The 12,063-nt window shown below is 48.8% G+C and overlaps 1 protein-coding gene and 1 long non-coding RNA gene across 3 annotated transcripts in view; one reads left to right on the forward strand and one right to left on the reverse strand.

The window, feature by feature from the left end:
- Nucleotides 1–12,063, forward strand: part of PDE8A (phosphodiesterase 8A) — a 69,615-nt gene that overhangs the window by 37,164 nt on the left and 20,388 nt on the right. Inside the window, exons 2-7 of the mRNA XM_084869100.1 lie at nucleotides 1,922–1,978; nucleotides 4,212–4,402; nucleotides 6,400–6,456; nucleotides 7,616–7,667; nucleotides 9,213–9,301; nucleotides 10,411–10,489. Of these exons, the coding sequence (XP_084725226.1) occupies nucleotides 1,922–1,978; nucleotides 4,212–4,402; nucleotides 6,400–6,456; nucleotides 7,616–7,667; nucleotides 9,213–9,301; nucleotides 10,411–10,489 (525 nt within the window). The remainder of the gene's footprint in view (nucleotides 1–1,921; nucleotides 1,979–4,211; nucleotides 4,403–6,399; nucleotides 6,457–7,615; nucleotides 7,668–9,212; nucleotides 9,302–10,410; nucleotides 10,490–12,063) is intronic.
- Nucleotides 1–12,063, reverse strand: part of LOC311614486 — a 45,754-nt gene that overhangs the window by 1,247 nt on the left and 32,444 nt on the right. Inside the window, exons 2-3 of one of the 2 annotated variants that reach the window (XR_014793673.1) lie at nucleotides 10,322–10,608; nucleotides 1,834–2,105 (exon numbers count right to left, since the gene is read on the reverse strand). This is a non-coding gene — a long non-coding RNA (uncharacterized lncRNA). The remainder of the gene's footprint in view (nucleotides 1–1,833; nucleotides 2,106–10,321; nucleotides 10,609–12,063) is intronic. The other variant, XR_014793672.1, reaches the window with a different exon arrangement.

The following is a 12,063-nucleotide window of genomic DNA, read 5'->3' on the forward strand; positions in this document are numbered from 1 at the left end:
TCCTTGTCCTGGTATAGAAAGCTCTGCATCGCCCCCACTGGTGTTGCTCAGTGGATAGAGCTTCTTGACTCTCCCACCCCTGCCATGATCAAGACTCATAACCTATCCCTAACTGGTGTGGCTCAGTGGATATAGCGTTGGCCTGTGGACTGAAAGGCCCCAGGTTTGATTCTAGTCAAGGGCACATCGCCAGTAGGAGGTGTGCAGGAGGCAGCTGATCGATGTTTCTGACTTTCTGTCCCTCTCCCTTCCTCTCTGTAAAAAAAAATCAATAAAATATATTTTAAAAAAAGATTCATAACCTAGTAACCTTGTCTTCTAGAGTCGCATCTAAATGATAGGTCAGTTAGGCAAAAGGGAAAATTAAAAAAAGCAAAAAGCTGATATGTTTCATCAAAACTTCTAATTTAGTTCATGTTTCTGTCAGCCGCATTCAAAGAAATTCCTTTAAAATTTTAAAAATACAAATGGACATCATCCTTATCTTATATTCCTAATTTTACAATCCTTTCCATAACTGAATCTTAAATACATAAATATCAAAAAATCCGAAAGACTAAATGCAACAAGTTGTATAATTTACCTGCATCAGCCTGTGAACATACTAATTGTTTCTATATTACCTAAAAGTACTGATTTTGAAGCTAAAGTATTAAATCCAAGCTACATTACTGAGATTAACTGGAAAATGACTTTCCCTTCTGAATGTTAGTGTAGAAAGTAAATATTATTAAGAGCCGATTAGGCTAGTGTGACACTGGTTTTCATACACAAAGGAAGGGCTAAGAGGAGGATCCCGGGAGTCCTGATCCCCAATCCAGAGCCGCTGGGAAGCGGTTTATTCCCTGAGGACCCTCAGCTGACGTCCCCTCACCCAGTGATGTCATCACGTTTCCTGGTGGTGGTGGTTTTGGGGGGGCGGCCGGGGAAAGCAGCTGCTGGACTTGACCTGAGAGTCGATGTCCCCCCCAGGCAGGATGTAAGGTCAGAACGCAGTCTCATTGAGTAAATAAAGCACTCAGTGGCAAACGAGAATCGTCAAAAAATATCGCTAAGCTTACACTGAGGCAACATTCTTCCTTCCTAAAAAATTAATTTGTGCCCAAACCAGTTTGACTCAGTGGATAGAGCGTCGGCCTGCGGACTGAAGGGTCCCGCGTTCCAGGTTCGATTCCGGTCAAGGGCATGGACCTCGGTTGCAGGCACATCCCCAGTAGGGGGTCGTGCAAGAGGCAGCTGATGGATGACTCATCGATGTTTCTAACTATCTCTCTCCCTTCCTCTCTGTGAGAAATCAATAAAATACATTAAAAAAAAATTTAATCTGTAGCTCCTGTTGTTTCTTACTCTGGATGCCGTGTGAGTCGCTGTCATAAGTCGAGACAGAGCTGTGCCAGCTGTTACTTCACTTTCTGTGTAACATGTACAGTTACATGTACGGAGCGGGGGGTGTGGCTGTGGCCCTGAGCCAGCCACGCTTCCGTCTGGGCCCTCAGCTTGTGACCAACACTGTATACACACACGTGTCTTTTTAAACCATCCTAGTCATTAGCATTTGACAGGTTCATTAATTATTGCCTTTAGCTTTATTTATTTATTTTTTTCCTTCCTGTTTGCCTTAATTTTGTCCTGATGACTTTCTCCAACGGAGGCTCGAAAGCTTAACTTTCTTAACTCGTGTTTCACACCGAGTCACACGCAGTTAGGAAAAGAGAAGCCGAGACCCTCTCATTCCCCACCCCACTCCCTAACCTCCACCCCTCGCCCCCCGCACCCCACCTTCCCTGGGTTCTAAGGAGACCCCTGGGGTCCCTCTGTGTGATCATGACTCACGCTTTGTAATTTCTCTCTGGAGCAGGCGTGTCCGTCTCGTCTGTAGCTCTGATGGAGACAGACGTGGAAGCAGGTCTTTCTCTTACAGGCGACCACGTCGCACGTGCAGTTTGGCCCCATGAGGTTTCGTGCAGACCCACCGCAGGTAATGAATTCCAAGCCACGCTGTTTCCTCATGCTGCTCTTCTTTGAAGAGGCGGGAGGGGGAGGGCCTCACGTCACACATTGAAATTGTCTTCTGTGTGAGATGACAGTGTCGGTACTAGAGTTATCTAAGAGAAACGCACGTGGAACCATTCATAGATGAAGAAATGACCTACTTTAAAAAGTTCAGTAAAATAAAAAAATGTGTGTAATTGGGCATATGTGTAGTGGGGGAGGGGGGTGAGTAAAGGTGGCAAATTTTAATTTTTTTCTTAGTTCAGAGAGGAAGGGGGAAGGAGAGAGAGATAAGTACATCAGTGATGAGGGGAGAATCATTAATTGGCTGCCTCCTGCACAAGCCCCGACTGGGGATTAAGTTTGGAACCCAGACGAGTGTCCTGACTGGGAATCGAACTGTGATCTCCTGATTCATAGGTCTGTGCTCAGCCACTGAGCCACACTGGCTGGGCAGAAGGTGCCAACATTTTAGCGACTGATGAAACTAGAAGAAGTGTATACTAGCGTCCATTTTCATTCACAACTCTTCTGTAGGTTTGAAATTTTCTAATCTAAAAATGTAAAAGCATGTCCTTCCCCGTGTTTCTGAATAGCTGTCATCAGAGAAAAATACCTGTCAATTATTTAATCCAAAATATTAGACAAGAATAACCAGTTGAAATTGAGCCCCAAAGTTCGTTGGTGTTTTTCCAGCACACAAACACATGTTCACTGTTCCATGTTTTTTTTTTTTTTTTAATGTATTTTATTGATTTCTTACAGAGAGGAAGGGAGAGAGTTATAAACATCGATGAGAAAGAAGCATCGGTCAGCTGCCTCTTGTACACCCCCTACTGGGGATGTGCCTGCAAACAGGGTACATGCCCTTGACTGGAATCGAACCTGGGACCTTTCAGTCCGCAGGCAGAAGCTCTATCAGTGAGACTAGCGGAGATATGCTCTCAGTTCTCTGCACTCGGGGTGTTTGTACACGTGGTCAGCCTAGAGCAGGGGTCCTCAAACTTTTTAAAGTGGGGGCCAGATCACGGTCCCTCAGAGAGCTGGAGGGCCGGACTATATGAACTACTAATTCCTACTGTAACACCTCGGCTGCGCTCACTGCCCAAAAAACCTGGCGGGCCGGATCAGACTCCTCTGCGGGCCGCATGTGGCCCGCGGGCCGTAGTTTGAAGACCCCTGGGGCCCTAGAGGAACCAGTAAGCCTTGGGGCACAGGGTTTCTCTCCGCTCTGCAGCCTTGTTCTCACGGGCTGTCCTGCCTCTCCCCAACCACCCCGGCTCCCAGGAGCCAGGCTGGGTATAAAGGGGATGCTGTTTGTGCTGTGAACCACGTCTACGGGGTGTGTGTGTGTGTGGGGGGGCGTCCTGGCTGGAGAGGGGGGCAGCAGGTCCAGGCCTCACTCACCCAGGCCAGGCCGGGGACAGCCAGCGGCACCCCGGGCACAGAGCCTGCCCCTTAGACCTGGCGCTATTCCTGTGCCACTTCACCGGCAGGTTTTGAATTATCAGTTTTCTCTCTTATAATTTCTCAAAATAATTTTTTTTCAACTTGGAGGAATTACACTGAGTCAGAACATTTAAATACGTTATATAAAATATTAAGTGTTCTAGGAGGGTGACTGAAATATTAGCATTTCCCACCTAAGGACTGCCTACTTAACTGTTAACTAAAACAGATATTTGTGTGGTTTAATTGGCTTAATATTAAAACAAAATATTTGGTCAATCTTTTTTTTTTTTTTTAATATATATTTTATCGATTTTCCACAGAGAGGAAGAGAGAGAGAGAGCTAGAAATGTCGATGAGAGAGAAATATCGATCAGCTGCCTCCTGCACACCCCCTGCCGGGGATGTGCCCGCAACCAAGGTCCATGCCCTTGACCGGAATCGAACCTGGGACCTTTCAGTCCGCAGGCCGACGCTCTATCCACTGAGCCAAACCGGTTTCGGCTCGGTCAATCTTCTGTTGCGTTCTGCTAGAGGTTTACTAGCCAAAGGAGGAATATGTGCTCCCTGCCCTGCGGCTCCCAGGTAGAACAGCCCAGGTTTCCCGGCCCCTGAGTGACACGCGGGAGACGGGTTTATATTCGCAGATTATGTTCACGTCTGTGTGCTTGCCTCAAAACACATGGGGGTTTCCTGTGGCTTGTTAAGAAATGATATTCCAGCCTCTTTTTTTTTTTTTTTTTTTAAGTGTTTATGCTTTTTTGATTCAGGTCCTTCTAGTGTTTGTCAAAGATGACAGCCAGTGTAAAGGCTTCCGAAAGGCGTGTGAAAAGGCGGGGTTTCCGTACACGGTGGTCCAGGAGGTCAAGGTCGTCCTGACCTGTTTCCTGGCTGTACACCACGACATCATCATCATCGACCACAGGAACCCCCAGCAGCTGGACGCGCCGGCGCTGTGCAGGTGAGCCCGAGGCCCAGGCCTGCGCCGAGGGGCCCCGGCGCTGTGACAGCAATGCCACCCAGACACACACCGAGTTCAACTTATGTCCTTTAGCCTGTTAACCGGGCAGTTCCCTTTTTAATGACGCAACCTGTAACGGGCACGTACTCTTTCACCAGGACGTGTCAGTACGTCACGCCCGGAGGACGAAATCTCATATTATTATTTTTTAAATTTATACTTAATTAAAATTATATATATATATATATATATATATATATATATATATATATATATATATTTGTTTATTTATATATAAAGCACAAAGGAAAATACAAAATTACAAACAAATAGAAAAGAATACCAACAAAAAAATGGAAACATCAAATTAAAAAATTATAAATTTTTACAAACAATTATAAAGATTACAAAAAATATATACCGTCCCTCTCAGGGTGCAACATATATTTCCAGGGCGTAGTCATACGTCCTACCCGTTCCCGTTTGACGTATTTATAGGTCCCCCTCGGTTAACAGGTTAAGCTGCTTTCATGCATGTAAATAAGACGCTAGATTACCATAGCATTATGGCTAAGACCGATCTTTACTATCTGGTCTTTGCCTCAGGCTTTATCTTTGCTTTGTTAAAAAAAACAAAAACAAAAAACAGTAAGAAAGCCGAAACCGGTTTGGCTCAGTGGATAGAGCGTCGTTCTGCGGACTAGAGGGTCCTGAGTTCAATTCCAGTCAAGGGCACATGGAATACAAACTGGGTTCTTACCCTGTGGTTTCCTAAGTCAGTTTTATCCTGATTCTGGCCCTTACCTGGTTTATTTCTCCTTACACTCTATCGGGTGCCTGTGGAAGGCCAAATATTCTATCTGCTTTACTTCCAAACCTACCAGTCGAAGAACCCTCTCTGGCATGTCTCCTCAGGTCTGGGCACTGCATTTGGTGTTAGAGCCACAGAGGTGAAGATGTGGGACTTGTCTCTGAGGAGCGGAGGCCGTAGTTGGCAGGACAAGTGAGTGAAGTCAGTATAGGGACATACACTGAGTGGGAAGATTATTATGATCTCTGAACACATGATAATCTGGCCACTCAGTGTCTGTCCTATAGAATAAAAGGCTAATATGCAAATTGTCCCCTCAACCAGGAGTTTGACCAGCAGGCGGGCCAGCCAACCGCCCATATCCCCTCCCCCTGGCCAGGCTGGCCGGACCCCACCCAGGCACAAATTCATGTACCGGGCCTCTAATATATATACATACGTTGAGTGGTCAGATTATTATGTGTTCAGAGATCGTAATAATCGGTGTATATGCCCAAAGAGGATGCACACACCAAGTGCTGCCGAGCCCATGTCAGGGCGGCTTCACATAGGACATGTGGGCTGAGTCCTGAAGGATGAGCAGGAGATTAGAGGGTGTGTGTGTGTGTGGGGGGGGGACTTCCAGGAAGAGGAAGCAGGTTCTTAGGGACAGGCAGGGTGTCTAGGGCTCCTCTGCTCCAGTGGGCTGGATGGCTGCTGGGCCAGGCAGGGATGGGACGGGCTCAGGGTGGGGCTGCAGGCATGAGCCCGGTCCTGTGTGCTTTGGCTGAGCCCAAGGCCTTGGACCTCACCCCTCGGCAGCTGAGACCCTGGTGTGTGTGCAGGTGAGTGGCAGGAGCAGAATGGAGGGTCCTGGCCGCCCTCGGGAGGGCAGAGGCCGGTCAGCCAGTGTGCGGCTGTCACAGGCCACGTGTGCGGTGCCTGTTACGGCGCCATCTCCCAGCTTCTCTCAGAAAACCCAGGAGACAGGACGGGCCAGCAGTTAAAGGGCCAAAGTGCAGATGGCAGATCAGGCAGAAGCGGGGGGACAGGCAGGGCCAAAGCGGCCAAGAAGGTGGGTCCAGAGTGAGGCGCCTTTGTTCTCCCCATCCTCTCCCCAACGCCCACTGTTCCACCAGAACTTCTAAGTGCCTTTAGTTTTTAAAGAATTGTTTCAAATTCATTTAAAATTTGTTTTTTTTAATAGGTCTATTCGATCAACAAAAGTTTCGGAAAACACAGTTATTGTTGGTGTAGTACGCAAGTAAGTCCTCTTTTTTACTTTGAGATTTGTATGCTAGCATCTGCTTGCTCTTAACAGAGGCAGGCTGTCCTGCATGGCCCTTCTAGTTTGAACCTTTCTTTTTTCTTTTTTCTTATTTTCTTTTGCTTTGCCAGTTAACTTCATGTGAGAGTTTCTACTCTCGTGCGTGGGTGTGTGATTTTGGACTGCCTTTCGCTTTAGAGACAGGCCCAGCACTAGAGAATCCCACGTTTCCCAGGCACCTAACTCCAAACATGTGTATAAAGATTTAGAACTATACATAAATGGAAGAAATCTTACATTTCATCTTTAAGTTAGAGGTAAGGAAAGGATAAAAATATGTGAGAAGGGCAGTATTGAAATACATGTGACTCAGCTGACATATTTTTATAGAGAGGAGAAATGTCGCTATGCCCTTTAAACTATTTTTTTCTGAGCCTTGTTGGGGAGAGAAGGGCTTTTAAGATTATTTATTTATTGGCTTATAACATTGTATAGATTTATGAAATTCGACATTTGTATGTACCACATCTTGCTCATCGCCAACTCTAGTTTCCTTCTATCAACATGCTACTGACTCCTTTACCTGTTTTACCTTCCCTGCGGGATTAAAAGAAAAACAATCAGGCAGCAGAATAAAATAGGAAAGAACTTAGTTTAAATTAAAATGTTTACATATCAAATAATAGTAGATAATGTGGCTACTCCTGTGTTCTAGCTGTTAGTATACCTTTCTATATTTCAGTTATTAATATACACAGCCAAAAAGCTACATATGAAACTGAAACAGAAAACTATTTTTAATTATATACTTTTGATTTGTATATTACTCTGATTTATCTAAAAGCACAGTTACAGCCGAAACTGGTTTAGCTCAGTAGATAGAGCATCAGCCTGCAGACTGAAAGGTCCCGGGTTCGATTCCAATCAAGGGCATGTACCTTGGTTGCAGGCACATCCTCAGTATGGGGTGTGCAAGAGGCAGCTGATTGATGATTTCTCTATCCCTCTCTCTTCCTCTCTGTAAAAAAAATCAATAAAAATATATTTAAAAAAATAAAAATAAAAGCACAGTTACCGTGTTACGTCATCAGTGCGAACAGAGGTGAGCAGTCGTTGGTGAGAATCGCCGCTAACCGCTTGCTCTGTCCTTTGGAAGGCGGGACGGAGAGGAGTCTGTGATGCCCCTCATCAGTGCCGGCTTCACCAGGGTACGTACCCTTTCTTTATTACCCAAGCGCGGTTCGACACGAGGGAGTGTTTTATCTTAGTTCAGAGCGAGCAAGTGGATTAATGTAAAGAGAAAAATGTGTTGTCCTTGTATTGTTCCATTTGGGTTTAATTTTATAACCTGGTAATGATTAATTCTACAATACCTAGCTTTCTTAATCTGTCCGAGGTATGCCTGTGGCCGTGGCTGTGTGTCTCCGTGGTGTAGCGTGTCGGCCTGTGCACAGAAAGATGGCGGATTCAATTCCTGGTCAAGGGCACATACCTGGGTGGTAGGCTCAACGATGACCCCAGCCCCCGGCCCTGACTGGGGCCCACATGGGAGGCAGCCAGTCGATGGGCCTCTCTCACATCGATGTTTGTCTTTCTCTCTGCCTTCCCTTCCTCCTCCCTCTGCAACCCCCTCCCTTCCACTCTCTACCTAAAAATCAATGGAAAAAAATACCCTCAGGTGAGGATTAAAAAAGCTAAAACAACACACCAATGCCTGATAAAGTCATCTTTATTGGCATATTCATTAAAAGTTATACCAGCCTGGCCGGTGTGGCTCAGTGGTTGAGCAGAAGGAAGCAGAAGGCCATGGCTCGATTCCTGGTCAAGGGCACATGCCCGGGGTTGTGGGTTTGATCCCCAGTGTGGGGTGTGCAGGACGCAGCCAATCAGTGATTCTCTCTCATCATTGATATTTCTCTCTCCCTCTCCCTTCCTCTCTGAAATCAATAACAATATACATTAAAAAAGAAGACAGGGAGGGAAATTGAGGGACTGCTGGCCTCGAACATGCAGTAGGTCCTCATTCATGCCTGCAGGCCAGCACAGCCCTTCCCCCGAGGAAATCAGAGCGAGGTGACTGGCCTGCCAGCCCCTCCTGAGAGGGGAAGAGAGTGCTGGCCTGCTGGCCCCGCCTCAGGCAGCCCTGACTGCACAGGTGCCCGCTGCTCTCCGCGGGGAGGAGAGGTCCCCGGGCGCGGGGCGGGGGAGGCCTGGGTGCGCTGGGGACCCCGGCCCGCCCCCGGCCTTGGCTGGCCTGCCTCCGGGAGGGGAGACCTTGTGCTCGCAGCCGGGGTCTTCACGGGTGAGAAGATCCACGCTGTTCTCCCCGGAGGTGGGTGTCCAGGTTAGGTGAGCCCGTGGGAGCTACAGCTCTGGCTCCCTCTGCTCTGGAGGGCGATCGTCTGTTGGCTCAGCGGGGCCGCGGTGAGCATCAGGGAAGGAAAATACTGCCTGAGTGGGTTAGTTACCTCGTGAAGTCCAGGGGCAGAGAGAGAGTCACACATTTTGTGTGCATTTTTTTGGTGTGTGTAATTTTAAAGAGGACCACATGCTGCTCTTAAGTGAGTGAGTATGCTCTGAAAGTTGATGTGGGACTTTGGTGAATTTCTTTCTACAGATTCCAGCCTCTGTGTACACGACCCACATCCTCTGGTTTCAGTGACCGGGCCGGGAAGCTTGGTGGGAGGAATCACTTTACGGTAGACGCGGTAACTGCTAGGCCACACTGTTCAGCCACACCCCTTCCGTTGCAGAGGTACTTGGAGAACCCCAGCCTCATGGCCTGCTACGCGGAGCTGCTGCAGCTGGAGTTCGGAGAGGTGCGCTCACAGCTGAAGCTCAGGTACCTGCCCCGGGTCCCCGCTCCGCACAGGGCAGGTGCAGGGAGCCCCTGCGGGGACGGCCCCCTTTGGGGGTAACTGACCTCCTGCACGGTGGCCTGGGGTGATGGAGCAGCTGCTCTCCACATACAGAGGTTCAGAGTCGGCCTGGGTGTCTCAGTCAGTGGGCATGTTGGTAACTGGAGACTCATTGTAAAGACGGGGCTGCTGCCCAGCCGGCGTGGCTTAGTGGTGGCGCACCGACCTAGGAACCAGGAGGTCACGGTTCGATTCCCGGTCAGGGCACATGTCCGGGTTGTGGGCTTGATCCCCAGGGTGGGATGTGCAGGAGGCAGCCAATCGATGATTCTTATCAGTGATGTTTCTCCCTCCCTCCCTCTTCCTTCCTCTCTGAAATCAATAAAAAATTATGTATTTTTTAAAAATGGAAATACTGGGTAAAAAAAAAAGAGAGAGAGATAAAGGACATAGTCAGGCAGTTCACAAGGGATGTACATTAATGACCAGTAAACAGGAAAAGGTGCTCAACTTCACTAGCACTAAAGCAAATGAAAATCATACACCACGTCCTATTTACCATATCTGTAGAAATTTAAAGAGAGTGATAAAACCAATAGGGCTTCTCACAGATCCATCTTCTCTGAACTTGTTGCAACCAGAGGTGGGAACTCGTCCCTCTTTTTTTTTGTTGTTAATCCTCACCTGAGGATTTTTATTATTATTATTATTATTATTATTATTATTATTATTAAGAGAGTGGAAGGTAGGGAGGAGGAGGAGAGAGAAACATCATGTAAGAGAGACACATTGATTGGTTGCCTCCCGCACACGCCCACCCGGGGCCGGTGGTGGGCCTGCCGCTAAGATAACGTACCCCTGACTGGGAATCGAACCCGGGACCCTTCAGTCACGGCCGGACGCTCTGACCACCTCACACACTGGCAGGGCCACCCTCCCTTTCTTTTTGAATTAGCATCCGTTACCTTTATACTCAGTCAGACACCGTTAGTAAGTGCAGACACCTTTATACTCAGTCAGACACCGTTAGTAAGTGCAACCGAGAGTGAGCTGGTTCTGCGGTGCGCGCGTTAACCGCCTTCCCTCCCCGAAGGGCGTGTAACTCGGTGTTCACCGCGCTGGAGAAGAGCCAGGACGCCATTAAGATCACAAGTGAGAACAACTACATCCAGGTTTGTCGTTCGGGCGGCTGTCCGGGGTCTCGGGCTGTGGTTGCTCTCGTTTCTTAGAACCGAAACCCTCCAGGAAGATTTTTCTTTCTCCTTTTGAAGTTCAAGAGACCAGTTTTCCCCTAGAGGATGATCAGAACAAAACCCGTAAGAGATGCAATTGAAAACAAGGGCCCTGTCGGTACGGAGAGGCCTCCTGGTTGCTGTGTGTTTAAGGAGAGCCTTTGGGGGGGGAGGGCGCGGAGGGAGGCGACGCTGCAAAGGGAAATGGCTCTGACCGTAAGGCCTGCGAGTTCTCACCTTTCTCATGGCCTTCGATGGTAGTTCACACTTACAGAAATTTCCGGGAAACTACTCAGAATAACCGGGTAATTTCTGAACAACCTGTCCATTATTAGCGAAGTGGGTTGCTGTCAGTGACGGGAGACATGTGTAGGTGACAGGAGAGGGAGTTGTGCCAGAGAATGTGCCTTTTGTCTGAGAACAGCCCCCTCCGGAGTAGCTCTGAGCGCCCCGGGCCTCTGTCACCCAACTGTGACTTTCCTGCTAAAGAGCTGCTGATGGACATTCAGGAACGTCCAGGAGTCAGTGCCTCAGAGGCAGCACAGGGGCCAGCGGGTGAGGGCGCGGGCTTGGTGTCAGACAGGCCTCACCCCTTCCTAGCTGAGCGCCTGACTTACCCTGTCTGAATCCGCGCGCTCATCTGTACGAATGAGAGAAGTATTAATGCAGACAGCAGCCCCCCTCTTGTAAGGGTGCTGAGTCTAAAGGAGCTAATGTGTGTGAAATGCTTGCCATAGGCCTTGGAAATAGGCCTTGAACAGTGTGATGATTTTGTCGTCATCTTCACATTATTATTACTAGTGGCTGGTGCACAAAATCCGTGCGCGGGGTGAGGGGAGAGGGGGGCCTGGCCTGCACTCTTTCTAATCTGGGACCCCTCGGGAGATGTCAGACTGCAGATCTGGGCCTGATCCCATTGGTAGTTGGACATCCCTCTCACAATCCGGGACTGCTGGCTCCTAACTGCTCGCTTGCCTGCCTGATCTTCCCTAACCTCTTTGCTTCCCGGCCTTCTCACCCCCAATTGCCCCCCCCTACTGCTAGCCTGATAGCCCCAAACTGCCCCCCCCCAGCCTGCTCACCCTCAAGCTCCCCCCCCACCAGCCTGCTCGCCCCCAACTGCCCTCCCCTCCTGACCTGATCACCCCTCACTGCCTTGGCCCCGCCACCATGGCTTTGTCCAGAAGGACATCCAGAAGGTTTCCCGGTCTAATTAGCATATTACCCTTTTATTAGTGTAGATTATTACTGTTATCAGCACATGTAAGCTTTCCCCATACACGTCTTCTAGGCCCTTTGGAAATCCAAGCATGAAGCCTTATATGTGCAAACCCTCCCCAGTCCACAGCCTGCTTTCCAAGCACATAACTCACTCCCCCGGGAGCGGGCAGGTGCTTCCTTCCCGTCACACAGCCGTGCGCTGGGCGGCTAGGAGGAGCCCAAGGGACTGGGAATGGGGCCCGGCTGCTTCCCATCCCAGTTCCTCCCCTCGCAGCCCTTTCAGCAGCCCCTGG

The sequence above is a fragment of the Pipistrellus hanaki genome (genome assembly GCF_964339955.1).
Source record: "Pipistrellus hanaki genome assembly, chromosome: 21".
NCBI classification, from domain to species: domain Eukaryota; kingdom Metazoa; phylum Chordata; class Mammalia; order Chiroptera; family Vespertilionidae; genus Pipistrellus; species Pipistrellus hanaki.